We start from the raw sequence: 22,040 nt of genomic DNA, 5'->3' as shown, positions 1-22,040 counted from the left end.
AAACTCTCAAAATGGCTAGAAAAAGAGAGCTTTCATGTGAAACTCGACAGTCTATTCTTGTTCTTAGAAATTAAGGCTATTCCATGCGAGAAATTGCCAAGAAACTGAAGATTTCCTACAACGGTGTGTACTACTCCCTTCAGAGGACAGCACACACAGGCTCTAACCAGAGTAGAAAGAGAAGTGGGAGGCCCCGCTGCACAACTGAGCAACAAGACAAGTACATTAGAGTCTCTAGTTTGAGAAATAGATGCCTCACAGGTCCTCAACTGGCAGCTTCATTAAATAGTACCCGCAAAACGCCAGTGTCAACGTCTACAGTGAAGAGGCGACTCCGGGATGCTGGCCTGCAGGGCAGAGTGGCAAAGAAAAAGCCATATCCGAGACCGGCTAATAAAAGGAAAAGATTAATATGGGCAAAAGCACACAGACATTGGACAGAGGAAGATTGGAAAAAAAGTGTTATGGACAGACATCGAAGTTTGAGGTGTTTGGATCACACAGAAGAACATTTGTGAGATGCAGAACAACTGAAAAGATGCTGGAAGAGTGCCTGACGCCATCTGTCAAGCATGGTGGAGGTAATGTGATGGTCTGGGGTTGCTTTGGTGCTGCTAAAGTGGGAGATTTGTACAAGGTAAAAGGGATTTTGAATAAGGAAGGCTATCACTCCATTTTGCAATGCCATGCCATACCCTGTGGACAGCGCTTGAATGGAGCCAATTTCATCCTACAACAGGACAATGACCCAAAGCACACCTCCAAATTATGCAAGAACTATTTAGGGAAGAAGCAGGCAGCTGGTATTCTATCTGTAATGGAGTGGCCAGCGCAGTCACCAGATCTCAACCCCATAGAGCTGTTGTGGGAGCAGCTTGACCGTATGGTACGCAAGAAGGCTACTTTTGGGAGGGGCTTCTGGAAGCATGGGGTGAACTTTCTCCCGATTACCTCAGCAAATTAACAGCTAGAATGCCAAAGGTCTGCAATGCTGTAATTGCTGCAAATGGAGCATTCTTTGACGAAAGCAAAGTTTGAAGGTGAAAATTATTATTTCAAATAAAAATTATTATTTCTAACCTTGTCAATGTCTTGACTATATTTTCTAGTCATTTTGCAACTCATTTGATAAATATAAGTGTGAGTTTTCATGGAAAACGCAAAATTGTCTGGGTGACCCCAAACTTTTGAACGGGTGAGTGTGTGTGCGTGTGTGTCATTTAAAACGAGATTACGCTTACCTTGCTGTAGCTCTCACACAGACGCTACAGAAGTGTCAGGATTCTGACTACACATCACGTCCTGGCTGGAGGCAATGTATATTCACGGTCAGGACACTTGAGTAACGTTACTGTGTGTTTATGCAGCTGCACATAGTGATGTAATAAGATCACTATATGCTGTGTAAATGAATGGGGAGAAGTGTATGACGCTGATTGGTCACTGATTGGTCAGCGTCATACACTTCTCTCCACAATGCCCACTTGGTCAAAAAGTAAAACACGCCCAGTTGTCCATTAAGAAACTCATTAGCATAAAGCTAAAATAGGTCATAACTCCATCAAAAATTATCATTTTTCTAAATAAAAAAAACACTGCTGTAATCTACATTACAGAGCCGATCACATCATGTACAATATAGGCCACTTATAATGTGGTGACAGAGCCTCTAAAGCGAACCTGTCACCAGCATTTCACCTATTAAACCAGTAATACCTGGTGTTAGTGGGTGAAAAATCATTTCTATATAAAACCTATAATTGTCTTCTTAGTCGGCTCTGTAGCTTTAGTAGTCAGTTTTTTTGTGTCCCCACACCGTATGCTAATGAGCATAAGAGTCAAATCTTTGTTTGAAAAGAGTCAAATCTTAATTCAAGTCTTTCCGAGTTTACCCCGTGCCTTACTTTTGATTCACCTTCCCCCAGCACACAAAATCCCACATAAAAGGCGCAAAATGTTTGCAGAGCGTTATTTACAGTCAGTGGAGGAGTTTAGGAGAGGAGATAACGGTAATGAACTTTTGATAGCAGCGACCAGCGAGGGATAAGTAAAGCTCAATAGGTGAAATGATGGTGACAGGTTCCCTTTAACCCCTTAAGGACGCAGCCTAGTTTTGGCCTTAAGGCTCAGAGCCCATTTTTCAAATCTGACATATTTCACTTTATGTGGTAATAACGTCGGAATGCTTAAACCTACCCAAGCGATTCTGAGATTGTTTTCTCGTGACACATTGGGCTTCATGTTCGTGGTAAAATTTGGTCGATATATTCAGTGTTTATTGGTGAAAAATTGCAAAATTTAGAGAAAATTTTGAAAAAATTGCATTTTTCAGAATTTAAATGCATCTGCTTGTAAAACAGACGGTTATACCACCCAAAATAGTTACTAGTTCACATTTCCCATATGTCTACTTTAGATTGGCATCGTTTTTTGAACATTCTTTTATTTTTCTTGGACGTTACAAGGCTTAGAACATAAACAGCAATTTCTCATATTTTTAAGAAAATTTCAAAAGCCTTTTTTTTAAGGTACCTCTTGAGTTCTGAAGTGGCTTTGTGGGGCCTATGTATTAGAAACCCTGATAAAACACCCCATTTTAAAAACTAGACCCCTCAAAGTATTCAAAACAGCAGTTATAAAGTTTTTTAACTCTTCAGGCATTTCACAGGAATTAAAGCAAAGTGGAGGTGAAATTTGCAAATTTCATTTTTCTTGCTGAATTTCAATTTTATTCATTTTTTTTTCTGTAACAAAGAAGGTTTTACCAGAGAAACACTACTAAATATGTATTGTCCAGATTCTGCCGTTTTTAGAAATGTCCCACATGTTGCCCTACTGCGCTCGTGGACTAAAAGACAAGCCCTAGAAGCAAAGAAGCACCTAGTGCATTTTGAGTCCTCTTTTTTATTAGAATATATTTTAGGCAGCATGCCAGGTTTGAAGAGGTGTTGGTGTCAAAACAGTAGGAATCCCCCAATAGTGACCCCATTTTGTAAACTACACCCCTCAAGGAATTCATTTAGGGTTGTTGTTACCATTTTGAACGCACATTTTTTTCACAGCACGTATTTGAATTGGGCTCTGAAATGAAAAAAATGTCATTTTTTCCAATAAAATGTCATTTGTGATCAAAATTTCTTATTTTCACAGGGAACAAAATACCCCATTTTGTTGCCCAATTTGTCCTTAGTGTGGCAGTACCCCATTTGTGGTGATAAACTGCCGTTTGGGCCCATGGGAGGGCTCAGAAGGAAAGGAGCGCTATATGTTTGTTGGAGTCCAGATTTTGTTGGATTGGTTTTCGGGTGCCATGTCGCATTTGCAGAGCCTCAGAGGTATCAAAGCAATGGAAACCCACCAAAAGTGACCCCATTTTGGAAACTACACCCCTCAAGGAATTCATTTATGGTTGTTGTTAGCATTTTGACCGCACAGTTTTTTCACAGCACCTATTTCAATTGGGCTGTGACATTAATAAAATGTCATTTTTTCCAATAAGATGTAATTTTTTACCTAAATTTCTTATTTTCACAGGGAACAAAATACTCAATTTTGTTGCCCAATTTCTCCTGAGTGCATCAATACCCCATTTGTGGCAATAAACTGCCGTTTGGGCCCATGGGAGGCCTCAGAAGGGAAGGAGCGCTGTGTGTTCTTTGGAGTACAGATTTTGCTGGTTTGGTTTTCGTGTGCCATGTCGCATTTGCAGAGCCCCAGAGGTATCAAAGCAATGGAAACCCACCAGAAGTGACCCCATTTTGGAAACTACACCCCTCAAGGAATTCATTTATGGGTAATGTGACCATTTAGACCCCATAGTTTCTTCACAGAACTTATTTGAATTGGGCTGGGAATGAAAACAAAATTATTTTTGTCAAATAATATGTAGTTTTGGCTGAAAATTTCTTATTTTCACAAGAAACAAAATACCCCATTCTGTTGCACAATTTGTTCTGAGTGCCGCAATACCCCATTTGTTGTGATAAACTGCCGTTTGGGCCAATGGGAGGGCTCAGAAGGAAAGGACCACCATTTGGCCTACTCTGGATTTTCTAGTGCGAAGTCATGTATGCAGAAGCCCCTGAGGTACCAGTACAGTTGAAACCCGCAAGAAGTGACCCCGTTTTAAAAACTACACCCTTAAGGCATTCATCTAGAGGTGTAGTGACCATTTTGACCGGAGACCTACACCCCATAAACTGTAATGTGGGTTCTCCCGGGTATGGCAATACCCTACATGTGGCTGTTATCAGCTGCCTGGACACACAGCAGGGCCCAGAGGGGAAAGACGAGGGGGGATAAGCTGTGTGGAGTGCATCAGGGTAAGTAAAATTGGGGTAAATTATAAACCAAGGGATGTATGATAAATTTTAAAACACTTTCATACAGAGCTCTGGTTATTCGGGACACGTGTCACATGTGATATATTGTGTCCTCCCTTATCCCCCTCTTATAGCAGACTTTGCACCTCTTTTGACTTTTTCCCTTCTTGCCAGTTTGGGGAACTTCCCCTGGAAAGTGTTGCCCTGGTACGATGCGTGTGGGCTCGCTTCCAGAAGTACTGGGTGCCCCCCCTTCTTGGTCCCTAAAGATTAGGTTCTTGATAATCACCTCTTGAAATTCCAGGAAAGTTCCCGTCTGGCCTGCACATCGACGTAGCACGTACGCATTGTACAAAGCCATCTGTATGATGTGCCCGGCCAGCTTCTTATACCACACCGCATGGCGCTGTAGGGCTTCAGGGCTTGATCTTACAAGTCCATCACTCCCATGTACCTATTGTAGTCCAGGATGCAGTCTGGTTTGGGGGTGGCCTTTCCTTCATATATCCTAAACCTGTAGGTATACCCTGATGCACTCTCACAGCTTATACATCTTCACGCCATACCTTGCCCTCTTACCCGGCAGGTACTCGCGGAATTGAACCCTCCCTTTAAAATGTACCAGGGACTCATCAATAGAAATACACTTCTCAGGGGTGTATGCTTGGGAAAACCAGGCACTGGAACGGTCTAATAGGGGTCTCCGTTTAGACAAACGGTCAAAACTGGTGTAATCTCGGGGTGGGCACGGCTCATTATCAGTATAATGTAAGAAGCGAAGTATTGCCTAATTTATTTATTTTTTTAGGTTCCAGTTCAGTTCTGAAGTTGCTTTGAGGGGCCCATATATTAGAAACCCCTATCAAATACCCCATTTTAGAAACTAGACCCCTCAAAGTATTCACAACAGCATGTAGAAAGTTTATGAACCCTTTAGGTGTTTCACAAAAATTTAGAGCAAAGTAGAGGTGAAGTTTACATTTTTTTTTTGTCAGAAAATCCTCTTTATACCATTTTTTTTAGAACACAGAAGGATTTATCAGAGAAACGCAAATTAATACTTATTACCCAGATTCTGCAGTTTAGAGAAATATCCCACATGTGGCCCTTGGGCGGTAATGGACTGAAGCACCGGCCTCCGAAGCAAAGGAGCACCCAGTGGATTTTGAGGCCTCTTTTTTATTAGGCACTATGTCCGGTTTGAAGAGGTCTTGTGGTGCCAAAACATTGGGAACCCCCCAAAAGTGACCCCAATTTGGAAACTAGACCCCTTGAGGAATCCATTGTAGTTTTCTTGGGGTGCATGCGGCTTTTTGATCAGTTTTTATTCTATTTTTAGGTGGCGGTGACTAAAAAACAGCAATTCTACTATTGTTTTTGTATACTTTTTTTTTTACAGCGTTCACCGTGCGCAATAAATGACATATTCACTTTATTCTGCGGGGCGATACGATTACGGCGATACCAGATGTTTATAGGTTTTTTTTATGTCTTATGGCGTTTGCACAATAAAATATGTTTTGTAAACAATCATTCACTTTTTGTGTTACCTTATTCTAAGAGCCATAACGTTTTTATTTTTCAATCAATAAAGCCGTGCGAGGACTTATTTTTTGCGTAACGAACTGTAGTTTCGATCAGTACCATTTTTAGGTGCATGCGACTTTTTGATCTCTTTTTATTCCATTTTTTGGGAGGTGAAGTGACCAAAGAATTGTGATTGTGGTTCGGTTTATTATTATTTTATTTTACGGCGTTCACCGTGCGGGATAAATAATGAAATATTTTTGTAGTTCAGGCCGTTACGGACGCGGCGATACCAATTATGTATAGTTTATTTGTTTGTTTATATATTTTTATTAATAATAAAGGACTGATAAGGGAAAAGGGGGGATTTTTACTTTTATTACTTTTAAATCTTTTATTTTCTAATTTTTACACATCTTTTTTTAACTTTTTTTTCACTTTATTACTTTGTCCCACTAGGGGACATGAGGGCAGGAGGCCCTGATCGCTATTCTAATACACTGCACTACATGCGTAGTGCAGTGTATTAGAACTGTCAGCTACTCACTGACAGCAAGCCTAGTGGGTCCTGACGTTGTCAGGACCCACTAGGCTTCCGTCTATGGCATAGCCGGACGCCATTGTTTGGTGTCCGGTTGCCATAGTCACCATCGCCGGCCGCTATCGCGTAGCAGGCCGGCGATGGCAGCTTAACCCCTAAAAAGCCGCGATCTCTATAGAACGCGGCTTTTAAGGGGTTAATCAGCGGGGACACAGCGATCGGTCCCCGCTGTAGGAGCTGTGACAGCTGCTGAACAAGACAGCAGCGTCACAGCTCCTGTATGTGTCGGGAGGACGGCCGAAACGGCCGTTACTCCCGAGACGTACTATTACGGCATGGAGCGCGAACGATACAGCTGCCATGACGTAATAGTACGTCAAGGAGCGGGAAGGGGTTAAAGGGTCGTTTTTCAGGATCATGGATTTCAATTGACAGATACATACTTAATGGTTGACAAAGTTTTGATGCATTTAAAAAGTAACAAGAAGAAAATAAAACTGCAAATAACAAATTCCATTATAGGAGAGGTTATGGCATGAAATATTACGGGTCACTGTAGATCAGATAAGTGTTCTTTGTACAGTAACTGGAGGGAAGTCTGTGTGATGGAGCTAACCTATAAAGCATGTACTCCATTTCTAGCCTCACAAAACTGGACGATTCAAATGACACAAAATGACAACTGACATGCCACCTTTCATTTAGAAAAAAAAAAAAGGGGATTTAATATAGCACTGTGTGTTCATAAACAAAACGCCTGATTCATTTACATATATGAATGATAATTGATACCCGAGCACAATTGTCTGGCAGAAATCACTTCTACTTTGGTACACTTGCCCCGCTGCAGCAAAATAAGAATAGAATCTGGTTTTCTGCTTTGAGGGACAAACCATTTACACAAAAGAAAGGTCTAAGCAATGAAACAAGACGTGGACGGCAATAGAAAATGCATGTAACACCAGTATCTCATCTGTGACTAACAGTCTAAGTGAAGGCAGAGCAGAGAATGTGACCCAAGGGACATACCTGCGCAGATACACCGCTTCCTCCTCCTCTGTGTTACAGAACTTGTGAGCGTGTTTTGCTGCATCAATAACTCTCGCTCTGTCCCGAGGCCTCATGGGAAGTTTTTCCAGCTGGCAGTCTGAAGCAGAAGAGCAGAGGAGAAACTATATAAATACAGATACACTACCTGTTCTAAGTCTTCACCAATAACCAGGAGCAAGGCTTAATAATGCGGAAGTGAGGGATTTTAAAGCACAACTAAGGCCCCATTCACAGTTTGTGCTATCCGCCGAGCGTATACGTTTTTATTATAAAAACGTGGACCATTGAAAACGTATAACATTTACTGTTTAAGTCTGTGTTTTTTATAGCGTGTACATTTAGCATATACCCATACGTCCGTATACATTCGATCATTTTGTACCCCAAAAAAAAAAAAAAAACTTTTTTTTTTAAAGAGAACAGTTATAGAAAAAAAAAAAAAAAACTAATAGATTTACTGTATGTAAACGGATACAAACGTATAGCATTACGTTTGCATACGTAGTCCAGTAAAATCAATGCTAAAAAAAGTTATGTTGCATATACGTTTTTTTGAAGTACAGAATAGTGTAGCAGACTACGCTTTTCAGTGCTTTCAAAAACCAGTATACCAACGCAAATCATGACAAACAGACCAAACAGATGCTATTTTGGTCTACGTTTGACCCATTATAGTCTTTGCGCACCGAGCTATACCTTTCAATACTTTTTTAGTGTTTAAAAACGTATATTCCCAGCGGATAGAAAAAACGCAATGTGAATGGAGCCTTATGGCTGATGCAAACGACCATGTTTTTCCACAGGCTATCCGCATTTTATGCACAATTCTATGGAGTCATCTAAACAGCCATGTTTTGCGGATCCGTTGTTCCGTTTCGCAAATGATAGAACATGTCCTATCCCTGTACGTTTTTGCAGACATTCAAATCTATGGGTTTGCAAAAGTAACAGACAATACAAAATGTTGCTAGGAAACCCCTGGGAAATCCAATCACATGACCATCCGATGGGTGTTTCCAGAAGGTTGGGACAGGATCGTGAAAATTTTCTCTGTTTTTTAGATCACGAAATAAAGACGTCGCACAAACATCACTGCCGTAAACGAAAAGGGAACGGTTGTGGAAGATAGAGGCTATTTTAAAGGTTTTTTTTTCCACATTGAAGAGAATGCAAGGACTGCAGTCAAAAAACGCTGCAGATTTATGCATCCCATTCAATGGACACTCCGAGGCAGAAACCGCGTCAAGATCATGGCGCTTTCTTGCCCCAGATCTGCCAAAGACGCCCAGGGGAAACAACGCCTCTGCCAATGGGGGACGATTGTGTCAGTTTTTCGTCACCGATTCAGACGTGGTTTTTACGTCACTTGGAAGCAGTACCACACTCTGGCTATAAACAATCATAACATACCTCCAACGTATTTCACAATATTTTACAGAACATATACTGTGCATTCGGCAAGTCTTCAGATCCTTTCACAACTTTTTTCCATGAAGGACATTTATGACATATCCACAGGATATCCAAAGAAGTAGTAGGACAACAGCACACGTCTTCAAATCATCAAAGTGGTTTTATTGTCAAGATATCCACAAACGACAAGCAACGTTTCGACCCATAGTGAGTGAAGTGAGTGAAGGGTCTTTGAAGACGTGTGCTGTTGTCCTACTACTTCTTTGGATATACATCGTGCTGGAGTGGGTCTGCCTGGCTTGACAGCGTGCACCGCACCATACTCGGGACTAGTGCTGCTTCAAAAATCTCCTTTTTTCTGATATCCACAGGATATGTCATAAATGTCAGGTAGGGTAGGGTCCCACCTCTGGGACCCGCACCTATCTCTAGAACGGGGCCCCCTAAACCCCGTTGTAACTTTCTGTACTCTCTCGTAGTAGTTATGGGAATAGTGTAGCTCGCATGCTTCGCTGCTTCCGTAACTGCCATTCACTACTATGAGAGCATGGGAAACAGCGTAGCTCAGCGAGTTACGCTGTTTCAGTAACTCCACATGTAATCAAGAGGCCACTGGTTCAAGTCCCCTAGGGAAAATAATAAAATGTGCAAAAAATAAAATAAAAGAATGTGGTGAAACAGAATAAAATTATTTAACAAATAATTTTCCTATTTTCTGTTGCCTAAAACCCGGGTGCGTCTTATAGTCCGAAACATACAGTAAATAAAAAAAAAATCACAATTAATTTAACATGTAACCTAGATTACGATTAATGACAGATTTAGGCCACACCCCTTTTGCATGCCACACCCCAAATTTGCATGCTATGCTATTGAATTATTTATTCAATGAGCCTGCTGTACACTACTTTATATAATAAACCCCCTGACACTGACCAACATAGTATAATGCCCCATACATGCCCCCACACAGTATAATGCCTCTATAGTCGCCCTCCACAGTAGAATGGCCCCTATTACTGCCCTCCACACAGTATAATGGCACCCTATTACTGCCCACCACACAGTATAATGGCACCCTATTACTGTCCACCACACAGTATAATGGCACCCTATTACTGCCCTCCACACAGTATAATGGCACCCTATTACTGTCCACCACACAGTATAATGGCACCCTATTACTGTCCACCACACAGTATAATGGCACCCTATTACTGTCCACCACACAGTATAATGGCACCCTATTACTGTCCACCACACAGTATAATGGCCCCTATTACTGCCCTCCACACAGTATAATGGCACCCTATTACTGCCCACCACACAGTATAATGGCACCCTATTACTGCCCACCACACAGTATAATGGCACCCTATTACTGTCCACCACACAGTATAATGGCACCCTATTACTGCCCTCCACACAGTATAATGGCACCCTATTACTGTCCACCACACAGTATAATGGCACCCTATTACTGTCCACCACACAGTATAATGGCACCCTATTACTGTCCACCACACAGTATAATGGCCCCTATTACTGCCCTCCACACAGTATAATGCCCCTATAGCTGCACCCCACACAGTATAGAGTCCCCCATAGCTGCCCCAACGATGTATAATGCCCCCACAGCTGGCCTCAATAGTCCCTGATAAAAATAATATACATATTCCCCTAACCCGTTCCAACAACGAATGGAGAAGATCCCTCGGCTCCTCCTGTATGTGCAGCACAGAAAAGACAGGCGTGATCAGGTCACTGCCTCATGTCCGGCGATACATAGTGAATGGTAAAGCAGAGACCTTATGATCCCTGCTCTACGATTGGATTCAACTGTATCTGTATTCTGAATATGCAGATAGAGTTTAAACTGGAAAAAAAATAATTGATAAAACCGACATTTGCAAGATGACAAATTAAATGCGCTGAATTTAAATTATTTTTCAATGAATTGCCCAGCCCTAATTCAGACCCTTTGCTATGACACTTGAAGTTTAGCTCTGGGGGCCTCCCATTTCTCTAGCTCATCTTTGAAATGTTTCTACACCTTGAATGGAGTCCACCTGTGAAAAATACATTTGTTTGGACATGATTTGGAAAGACACACCCCTGTCTATATAGGGTCTTACAGCGGACAATGCATATCAGAGCAAAAACCAAGTCATGAGGAGGAAAGAACTGCCTGTAGAGCTCAGACACAGGATTGTGTGGAGGCACAAAAAAAAACTGCCTGCTGAACTGAAAGTTGCAAGAGCACAGTGGCCTCCATAATTATTAAAAATGGAAGAAGTTTGGAATAACCAGGACTTGTCCTAGAACTGGCCACCCCACCAAACTAAGGGCCTTAGGATGAGAGGTGATCTAGAACCCAATGGTCCCTCTGGCTGAGCTCAAAAGATCCTGTGTGCAAATGGGAGAAACTTCCAGAAGGTTAACCATCACTGCAGCACTCCACCAATCTGGGCTTTATGGCAGAGTGGTGAGAAAGAAGCCTCTCCTCAATAAAAGCCCGCCTGGAGTTTGCAAAAAAAAAAAAAACCTAAAGGACTCAGACTGTAAGAAACAAGGTTCTGTGGTCAGATGAAACCAAGATTGAACTTTTTGGCCTCAGATCTAAGCGTCATTTCTGGAGGAAACCAGGCACTGCTCATCACCTACCCAACACAATTCCTACAATGAAGCATGGTGGTGGCAGCATCATGCTGTGGGGGTGTTTTTCAGTGACTGTGACAGGGGGACTGGTCTGGGTTGAGAGAAAGATGAATGGCGCAAAGTAGAGATATTCTTAATGAAAACCTGATCCAGAGGGCCGAAGGTTCACCTTCCAACAAGACAATGACCCTAAGCACACAGCCAAGACAGTATAAGAGTGGCTTAGGGACAACTCTGTGAATGTCCTTGAGTGGCCCAGCCAGGGCCCTGACTTGAACCCAATCGAACATCTCTGTAGAGACCTCAAAAGGTTTGTCCACCGACTGTCCCCATCCAACCTGATAGAGCTTGAGAGGATCTGCCATGAAGAATGGCAGGAAGTCTTCAAATCCAGGTATGCAAATCTTGTGTCATCATAGCGAAAAAGACTGGAGGCGGTTATCGCTGCCAAAAGGTGCTGGGTCTGAATACCTACGTCAATGCAATATTTTACTTTATTCTTTTATCACCGTCATTTTGGGGTATTGAGTGCAGAATGATGGGGAGAAACTTGAATTTTCTTTATTTTAGCACAAGGCTTTAACATAACAAAACGTGGAAAAATTGAAACGGTCTGAAGACTTTCCTAATTATTTGTATTCAGTCACATCATTGTCTACCTCTGACTGTTTTCTAACCTGCTCTGGTTTTTATAAATTGGGGGGGGGGGGGGGGGGATGCAGGGAAGAGTCCTGCCATGCTGGGAGAATATTTATTGCTGCTTACCTCAGGGAAGAATTTGCTTCATTTCCATCACCTACTTGTCACAAGTGTTATTTAACCTGTATGGCAATCGCTCCTCTTTCACCAACAAAAAAAACGGAAGAAAAAAAATACAAAAAAACGACACACTGAGGTGCGCAAGCACGGAGAGAACAAAAATAAAATAAAAATCTTCATGGACTCAGAGGGGGTTTTACAATTCTCCATAGCATGCCATGCTTTATTATTTTGTTTACAGCAGACAACAGTAAAAAGGGTACTGGTCATTACCGCTAAAAAATGTCTTTGATTAACATAACATAAGCGAAGAATCGTTATCAGCACGGCACGGAGCTGGGTCAAAAATTAAATCATTACTGCAGCACAGCAGGCAGGGAGTCCTAATCGCACACAAGGACTCAAATCCAATTATAGCCTTACACAATTCAAGTGCTGCTTTCCCAAAGAGCCAAGTTCACAAGTCTTAATTTAGCCATGAAACGCAAATAAATTTGTTAATATATTCTCAGAGAAAGTAACATGAGCAGATAGACTGGCACAGCTAAATAGCTGCAGAACCGGTCAATGCCACCTAAAAAGACAGAATGATCATGATCAGCTGAGCAAAGGGTGAATGTACTCCATAGTTCGCAACCTGTGGCTTGTGAGCCCATGATGTGCGGGTTACAACCCGAGTCCAATATTCCCTCCGCTGCTTGTTTAGGCCTGCTTCAATAAATACAGACTGTACATTGGCCATATATCCCAGACCGAACACAGTTCAGGGAGCCGAACTCCTAGCCTCATAGTTATCTATGATGCTATAAAGTCACTCCCCCCCCCCCCCACCACCACCACGGGTCTACTGTCCCATACAGCATCATGGATGACTATGATGCCAAGAGTCCGGCTCCCTGAACGGTGTTTGATCTAGGAAATATGGCTCACATACTGTCCGTATTTTACAGGCCAAACATGGCCATGTGAATATGGAACCCATATCTTTTCATTCACTTTGGAACACAGGTTTAGGCTCTGTTCACACTAGCGTCACACTTCCATTGTAAAGAACAATTCTACCTTACAAAAAACTATTAAGGTGAACAGTTTCCCTTTTTTTAAATAAATAAAAATGTCTGTGAATGGTGTAACTTTCAAAATACTTTATTAAAAAGAATCTTTACTTTTTGAAATTTGTTTTTACCGCTTTTTTCGTTATGGTAAGAAAACAAAAAAACAAACACAACCCCATGGAAATACGTACCAAGTTACGGTAAAAACACATGCAGTTTTGGATGCTTTTTTCCAATGCGATTCTAAGGTTAAGTTCACACTACCGTTAGTATACAAGCACAACGTGTGAATGGACTCTTACGTCCTTACATGATTCTGGCAATCTGTTGGCCTTCATTTACTGATCAGTCAGTTATCTCAGATAGCTGAAGGATCAGACACAGCTGGCACAGCAGGTAATCTGAGGGCAGAATGATATCTTGCTCACGGGTGTCCAAGAATTTGATAAAATTGGTTCGTTGAGTAACAAAATGGCTCCAAGGCTGAATTCACACATCACGTATTTGTTGCAGATTTTTGAGGCAAATCTAGAAGTGGTTTCAAAACGAATAGAAAATATAAAAGGAAGACTCTATAGTCCTGGATCTGGCAAAAAAAGCTTCATTAAAAACAACAAAACCGCCATTGACTTATTTTGTAAAATAAGACATAAAATAGCAGCCTGAATAATTTTGGTTTCCGGCTGCATCCTCTATTAAAGGTACATTTTCCCAAAAAAATAAAACCGTACCTTTCAACAGAATAGAAAAACGTGATGTGAACAGAACCTCGTAATGCGTCTACCAGTGAATAAGTAAAAAATTGGCTTCAGCCTCTACTGACACAGCAGATGCAGCTCCATAATAGAACATGGCTGGGTTCACACAGGACGGATACGCTGCGTAAAAGTATCCAGCGTATCTGCCGTGGAGTCCTCAGGGAAGTCCAGGCAAAAAAAGCACCAAATTGTGGTGCAGCTTTTGGGGCGGAATGTCCACTGCGGAAAACAGTGGTAAAAAAAAAACAAACAAAAAAAAAACCCTATACTTACCAGTCTCCGTAGTCATGGTGACACATCCCTCTGTTGTCTGTGCAGCCTGGCCTCCTGAGATGCAGTTTTATCCCATGTGACTGCTACAGCAGTTACATGGGATAAAACATCATCCGAGGAGGCCGGCCTGGTTGGAGAACTATAGAGATCTGATTAAGCCTTCTTTCACACTAGTATACGTTTACCTCTCTTCCGTCAGAGGAAGAGAGGATCGAAAGATTAAACGGAAAGCAACAGGTTCATTAAAATTACCATTGATTGCAATGGTAAATTATTTTCTTTCAGTTGCTTTCCGTTTGTATCCGTTCGCTAGGTTCACGTTTTTTTTTCATGGAAGGAAACTAAAGTAGTCTGCATAACTTTTGTTTCCGTGAAAAAAACTGAAACCTAGCGAATGGAGACAAACGGAAAGCAACTGAAACAAAATAATTACCATTGAAATCGATGGTAATTCTTATAAGAACCATTGCTTTTAGTTTAACGTTTCGATCCTCTCTTCCTCTGATGGAAGAGAGGTAAACATATACTAACGCTAGTTTGAACTTAGCCTAAGTACAAGCTTTTTTTTTGAGGTGTAATCGCAGATTTTCCGCTGCAAAAAAATCGCAACATCTATTTGTTGCAGGTTTTAACTCCCCATTGAATTCTATTGAGAAAACAGAAAATCAGTGATTCCAAAGAATAAATTCACATGCTGCGGATTCAAAAAACCACACCCCAGGTCAATCTATGAATGGTTTTTCGGCAGATTTTTTTTACACATGTGGATGAGATTTGTTCAAATCTCATCCACTCTGCTGCTACTGTATTAGGCCTCATGCACACGACCGTGCCCGCAATCACGGCCCGCGATTGCGGACACGGCCGGCCACCGACAGCCGTATTTTCAGGCCGTGCTCCCATACAAAGTATGGGAGCACGGCCCGCAAAATGCAAAAGAACGGACACGTTCCATAATTTCCGGAACATTTCCACGGCACTGACACCCTTCCGTACTACGGAAAAGGTGTCCGCGTTCAATGAAAGTGAATGGGTCCATTTTTGCGGACCGCAAACCGTTTTTTTACGGTCGTGTGCATGGGGCCTTACACTGTGGAAAATCTGTAGTGTTTACGCTACATGTGGACATACGAGTTTTGGCAAAACACCGCCCTTATTTTTTTATTCGATCATATCTGACAGGTTTTTTTATTGGGGCATAGACAAGTGAATTTTAAAACTGGGGCTAGACCTAGACTTTTTTTTTTATGTAGTGAGAAATAAATCGCTGTCCATAGGAATGCATTAGGCTAGAGCTGTTTTTCTGACTACAAAAAAAACACGATGTGAAAGGACAGTTATCAATCGTTTGTACATAGGAAAGCATTGAACATCTTGAAAACCTCTTCAAAATCGCTCCTGAGAAGTGTGTAGCTCTGAAAAACCAGCATGCGACAATGATATAGATATAAAAAACAAAGAAAGAAAAAAAAAAAACCAAAAAAAAAAACCCGCTAAATGACTTGATTGGAGCGCTTTTAAAGAGAATTTAAAGCTACTCAATGAGTTCCTATGAACAGCGATTTAACACAGCAATATCACAGCCATGTATTGCAGTTAGATAAGAAGCCCTAGCCTAATTTATTCCTATGGACAGCGATTTATCGCTCACTTCAAAAAAACATCTAGGTCTAGCCCCAGTTTTAAAATTATCTATGTGAAAAAGGACTGCCCGATAAATGAAGCCCAACAGATTGTGAGACGACGTAAGAGTCCATGCACAAGCATTGCGGTTGATGTGCGGTTAGAATGGCATCGAAAAACCGCATGCGTTTTACCGCGACTTGGTGCATATTTCCATGCGGTTCTGTCTTTTTTTTTTTTTACCACAACCGCATTGAAAATCGCATCAAATCGCGGTAAAAACACATCTAACTGCAGCTCAACCGAGCAGTTGGTGTACGGGCTCATAGAATTTCTATTGAGCCCGTACGTCAATTACTCAATTTCCGGGAAAAGCGGATCAGAAAGTAAGCGGCTCAGCGCTTACCCAAGCGCTTCTGCCGCTTTCTTTTAGCGACCGGTGGGGGTCTCCGTGCTCGGACCGCCACTGATTAAAACTTCTGACATGTCACTATGTAGTGTGTGGTCTATGGGCTAAAAAGAAAGAGTGACAGATTCATTCTAAGCCCATTTTGGGCACCTGGACTATACCGCCTCTACATTTGAGTAACAAGCCCAAGCAGAAGAGATGCCCAGGTAGCAGCAGTGTGAATTTGCACTTTTCAAACACACAGGAAGCCTATTGGCGACATATGCCATTGTATGCATATAGAGTGGCATCAGTCTCAGCCTCCCAGAAATTTTCTCAAAGTAGAAGTCCAACGGAAGGCTCAAACGCAATGGGAACAGGTCATTACTAAAATGGTAAAAAAACACTTTAAAAATAAAAAATGATTGACAAAAAGGTTTACATCCGAAGAATATGTACGATGCTGAAGTTGGTTTCTTATTCGCATTCAGTATTTTTGTTTTTTTATGAACATAAAGTAAAAACTTATGTTAATAATAAAATACTAAGCTGCCCAGAAGCGAAAACACTTTAAAAAAGCCTAAAAACAGAAAGAGCTGGCACAAAGATGGGCATCAAAGTGGGCAATACAAAGTTTGATTTATAGGGTTAAATGACTTTGGGACACTGATCTCACACTGCCAACAGGTTCTGGGCACAAAAGCTGGCAAGTTGGCAATTTTTCCAGATTTGAATAAGTACCTGATGTTTTTGAAGGGTTAAATTACTTTGGGCCACACAATTCACACTGCCAACAGAGAGAGAAATGACACATCAAAATCAGTTGATCAGTCTGGCCCGAACAGGTTCTAGGGCAGAAAGCTGGCATCAAAGTGGGTAGACTGACACTTTTTCCAGATTTGAATAAGTAACAGATCAGTAGCCCAAAATCACTTAACCCTTCAAAAACATCAGACGCTGCCAACATACAGACGGTGATGCCCCTTATCATATTCAGTAGCGTTCAGCTTGGTCCAAACAGGCTGTGGGCATGGAAGCTGGTAATAAGTTGTGAAGTTTTCGTTGACTGAAAAGAGTACCTATCACCTTCCCATACATGCGCAGCATGTAATGGGGAGGGCTGCACAAACCCTGGGGCACTTTAAATAATGGAGGAAGGTAGAAAAAAAATGTAGATATCGGTGCCGTTATATTTGGCGCCCGATATTTAACCCCTTCCCTCTTTAGCCACTTTTGACCTTCCTGACAGAGCCTCATTTTTCAAATCTGACACGTTTCAGTTTATGTGGTAACAACGTCGGAATGCTTTTACCTATCCAAGCGATTCTGAGACTGTTTTCTCGTGACACATTGCACTTTGTTACTGGCAAAATTTTCTCGATATGTTCTGTATTTAATTGTGAAAAACACCAACATTTTGCGAAAAATTGCAAGAATTAGCATTTTTCTCAATTTAAAGAGGCTCTGTCACCAGATTTTGCAACCCATATCTGCTATTGCAGCAGATCGGCGCTGCAATGTAGATTACAGTAACGTTTTTATTTTTTAAAAACGAGCATTTTTTGGCCAAGTTATGACCATTTTTGTATTTATGCAAATGAGGCTTGCAAAAGTCCAACTGGGCTTGTTTAAAAGTAAAAGTACAACTGGGCGTGTATTATGTGTGTACATCGGGGCGTGTTTACTACTTTTACTAGCTGGGCAATCTGACGAGAAGTATCATCCACTTCTCTTCAGAACGCCCAGCTTCTGGCAGTGCAGACACAGAGCGTGTTCTCGAGAGATCACGCTGTGACGTCACTCACAGGTCCTGCATCGTGTCAGACGAGCGAGGACACATCGGCACCAGAGGCTACATTTGATTCTGCAGCAGCATCGGCATTTGCAGGTAAGTCGATGTAGCTACTTACCTGCAAATGCTGATGCTGCTGCAGAATCAACTGTAGCATCTGGTGCCGATGTGGCCGACACGATGCAGGACCTGTGAGTGACGTCACAGCGTGATCTCTCGAGAACACGCTGTGTGTCTGCACTGCCAGAAGCTGGGTGTTAACAAACAGAAGTGGATGATGCTGATTTGTCAGCATCATACACTCCCACTCCTAACGCCCAGCTAGTAAAAGTAAAAACGCCCCGATGTACACACATAATACACGCCCAGTTGTACTTTTGCAAGCCTCATTTGCATAAATACAAAAATGGTCATAACTTGGCCAAAAATGCTCGTTTTAAAAAAATAAAATAAAAACGTTACTGTAATCTACATTGCAGCGCCGATCTGCTGCAATAGCAGATAGGGGTTGCAAAATCTGGTGACAGAGCCTCTTTAAATGTATCTGCTTGTAAGACAGGCAGTTACCACACACAAAATTGTTGCTAATTAACATCCCCCATGTGTCTACTTTAGATTGGCATCGTTTTTTGAACATCCTTTTATTTTTCTATGACCTCACAAGGCTTAGAACTTTAGCAGCAATTTCTCAAATTTTCAAGAAAATTTCAAAAGGCTATTTTTACAGGGGCCAGTTCAGTTGTGAAGTGACTTTGAGGGCCTTATATATTAGAAACCCCCAAAAAGGTCACCCCATTTTAAAAACTTCACCCCTCAAAGTATTCAAAACAGCACTTAGAAAATTTCTTAACCCTTTAGACATTTCACAGGAATTAAAGCAAAGTAGAGGTGAAATTTACAAATTCAATATTTTTTTTGCAGAAATTAATTTTTAATCGAATTTTCTTTATAACACAGAAGGTTTTACCAGAGAAACGCAACTCAATGTTTATTGCCCAGTTTCTGCAGTTTTAGGAAATATCCCACGTGGCCGTAGCGTGCTACTGGACTGAAGCACCGGCCTCAGAAGCAAAGGAGCACCTACTGGATTTTGATGGAGCGGTGTGCGGGCTTGTTTTTTGCGAGACGGGCTGTAGATTTTATTGGTACCATTTTAGAACACATACGACTTTTTGATCACTTTTTATTTCATTTTTTGGTAAAGGAAATTACCAAAAACAAGCAATTCTGGAATAGTTTTTTATTGGGTTTTTTTTCGGCATCCACAGTGCGCCCTAAATTACATGTTACCTTTATTCTGCGGGTCAATACGATTACGGGGATACCAAATTTATATAGTTTTTTTTTAAGTATTGCGGCTTTTGCACAATAAAAATCACTTTTTTTTATAAAATCATTTGTTTTCTGTGTCGCCATAGTCTAAGACCCATAACTTTATTATTTTTGCGTGCACAAAGCGGTGTCAGGAATTATTTTTTGCGGCACGGATTGTCGTTTTAATTAGTAAAATTTTGGAGTAAATGTGACTTTTTAATAATTTTTTATAGCATTTTTTGGGAGGAGATGTGACCTAAAAACAAAAATTCTGGCGTTGTTTTTCATGGGGTTTTATTACGGCGTACACCGTGCGGGATAATTTACATAATAGTTTTGTAGTTTGGGTCGTTACGAACGTGGCGATACCAATTATGTATAGTTTTTTAAGGTTTTTCCCATAATAAAAGACTTACTATGGGAAAAAAGTCAGTTTAGCTCTTTTTTTTTTTTAACTTGAAACTTGTGTCCCGACATTTTTATTAACTTTTTTGACTTGTCCCACTAGGGGACATGAGGGCCTGATGCCCCGATCGCTACTCTAATACACTGCACTACATACGTAGTGCAGTGTATTAGCGCTGTCAGTTATTCACTGACTGCAAGCCTATGAGGACACGCCGCAGGCGGGTCCTCATCGGCTCCCGTACAAGGCAGACTCGGACGCCATAGCAACCCAGCGATGGCGCTGCTAGGTTGCCGGTCGGGTTAAAACACATCAGATGCTGCACTCTATTGAGAGCAGCATCTGAGGGGTTAATCAGCCGGATCGGAGAATAGCTCCGGTACTGGCAGTTACAGGAGGGTGCCAGCTGTATAATCTTTTCTGTGAGATTCCAGCAAGACACGCGTAATCTTACCTGCTGATGCTGCTGCAGAATCAACTGTAGCCTCTGGTGCCGATGTGTCCTCGCTGGTCTGACACAATGCAGGACCTGGGGCAGGAAGTGACGTCACAGCGTGATCTCTCGAGAACACGCTGTGTGTCTGCACTGCCAGAAGCTGGGTGGTAACGAAGAGAAGTGGATAATGCTGATTCGTCAGCATCATACACTCCCATTCACAACGCCCAGCTAGTAAAAGAAGTAAAAACGCCCCGATGTAACACAATACACGCCCAGTTGTACTTTAGAAAGCCTAATTTGCATAAATCTAAAAATGGTCATAACTTGGCCAAAAATGCTCGTTTTAAAAAAATAAAAAAAAAACGTTACTCTTATCTACATTGCAGCGCCGATCTGCTGCAATAGGAGATAGGGGTTGCAAAATCTGGTGACAGAGCCTCTTTAAACTGGGTTGCTGAAATGCGGCCTGTCAACTTCTAATTTTTTCTATATGTGGCCCACTTACCCAGCCTAGTTTGAGACCCCTGCTCTAATAGTCAATGAGCATGAGCGACACATGTTTATTTCATAATAAAGGTGTCGGTTCCCAGCAGGAGATTCCCCACAGGCCGGCACAAGTCGCCTTTGACCAAAAACAATTTACTAGCCCCCCATATAATATTCCCTGGCATTATGGCTGCCAGCCACCATATATAGACAGATAACTACTGTACCATCACCCGCTCTCATGTACATACAGCGCACACTTCTTATCCGGCACTGTCCTGCTGGAGCTCCAGGCTTTACTCCGGACAGGGCCGCACTCACCTAACACAAGCACCATTTGGCCACACAGGCAGTAATACACGTGTAATGGCTTCTCTCCATCGTCATACTCCTCCCGGTCACGGGTATCCGAGCAAACCACCGACCGCGACACCACCTTAGGCATTGCGGGACATAAACTCCTTTTTACAGAAACCTGAACAGCAGATGTGAAAATAGAGTGCGCTCAAATTAGTCGCGTTAATGTGACGTCACCACAGCTGTGATCTTACAACTTTATTTATACTACCAGCAAGAACAGATTCCACTGAAGCAGAGGTGAACTCAGAACTGTCACGCTGAAAATACACCACAGAACTCTGCAGTTACACCAAGCAGTTACATACATAGAACAGTGTATGTATATATATATATATATATATATATATATATATATACACAAAAAATAATTTATAAAACATTCGAAATAAAAATCCCATCTTGGACTAAAAAATGTGACAAAAAAAGTAAAGAAAGAACGAATTGGATGTTCTAGGCGTGTGTTGCTTTGACAATAAAAATCTAATACATATTAACTGGAAGTCTGGATAAGCTTTGTGTAGCGACTGGTACAGCAGTTTATATTGTATGTCTGGCTGGGATTTTTAGGCATTTTAGGGTAGACTAAAATCAGATTGCCAGGGGTGTAACCAGGGCCGCCATCAGGAATTTCAGGGCCCCCTACAGCTACATTTTCTGGGCCCCCCTACCGTGGCACCGCCTGTTAACGCTACTCCGTCCAGCACTATATCATGGTACCCAGGGCCGCCATCAGGGAGGGTATTAGGGGTACTGATGTGAGAGGCCCGGCCAAACCTAATTGAAAGGGGGGCCCGGCAAACTGCCGCGACTTGCCTTTGGTAGAAAAAAAACAGGCCCCTGCAATGGGGCCCGTTTTTTTCACCAAAAGAATGTCAT

At 41.8% G+C, this 22,040-nt stretch overlaps 1 protein-coding gene across 2 annotated transcripts in view; it reads right to left on the bottom strand.

The window, feature by feature from the left end:
- Positions 1-21,342, bottom strand: part of STEEP1 (STING1 ER exit protein 1) — a 49,140-nt gene extending 27,798 nt beyond the window's left edge. For both annotated transcript variants that reach the window (XM_075834280.1, XM_075834281.1), the window contains exons 1-2: positions 21,126-21,342; positions 7,420-7,537 (exon numbers count right to left, since the gene is read on the bottom strand). In XM_075834280.1, coding sequence (XP_075690395.1) covers positions 7,420-7,537; positions 21,126-21,249 — 242 coding nt within the window. In that variant the 5' untranslated portion in view covers positions 21,250-21,342. The remainder of the gene's footprint in view (positions 1-7,419; positions 7,538-21,125) is intronic.
- Between the last annotated feature and the right edge of the window lie 698 nt (positions 21,343-22,040).

Source organism: Rhinoderma darwinii, chromosome 8 (assembly GCF_050947455.1).
Source record: "Rhinoderma darwinii isolate aRhiDar2 chromosome 8, aRhiDar2.hap1, whole genome shotgun sequence".
NCBI lineage: Eukaryota > Metazoa > Chordata > Amphibia > Anura > Rhinodermatidae > Rhinoderma > Rhinoderma darwinii.
Note: the sequence above shows the minus strand (reverse complement) of the source record. Positions and strands in the feature narration are given on the sequence as shown.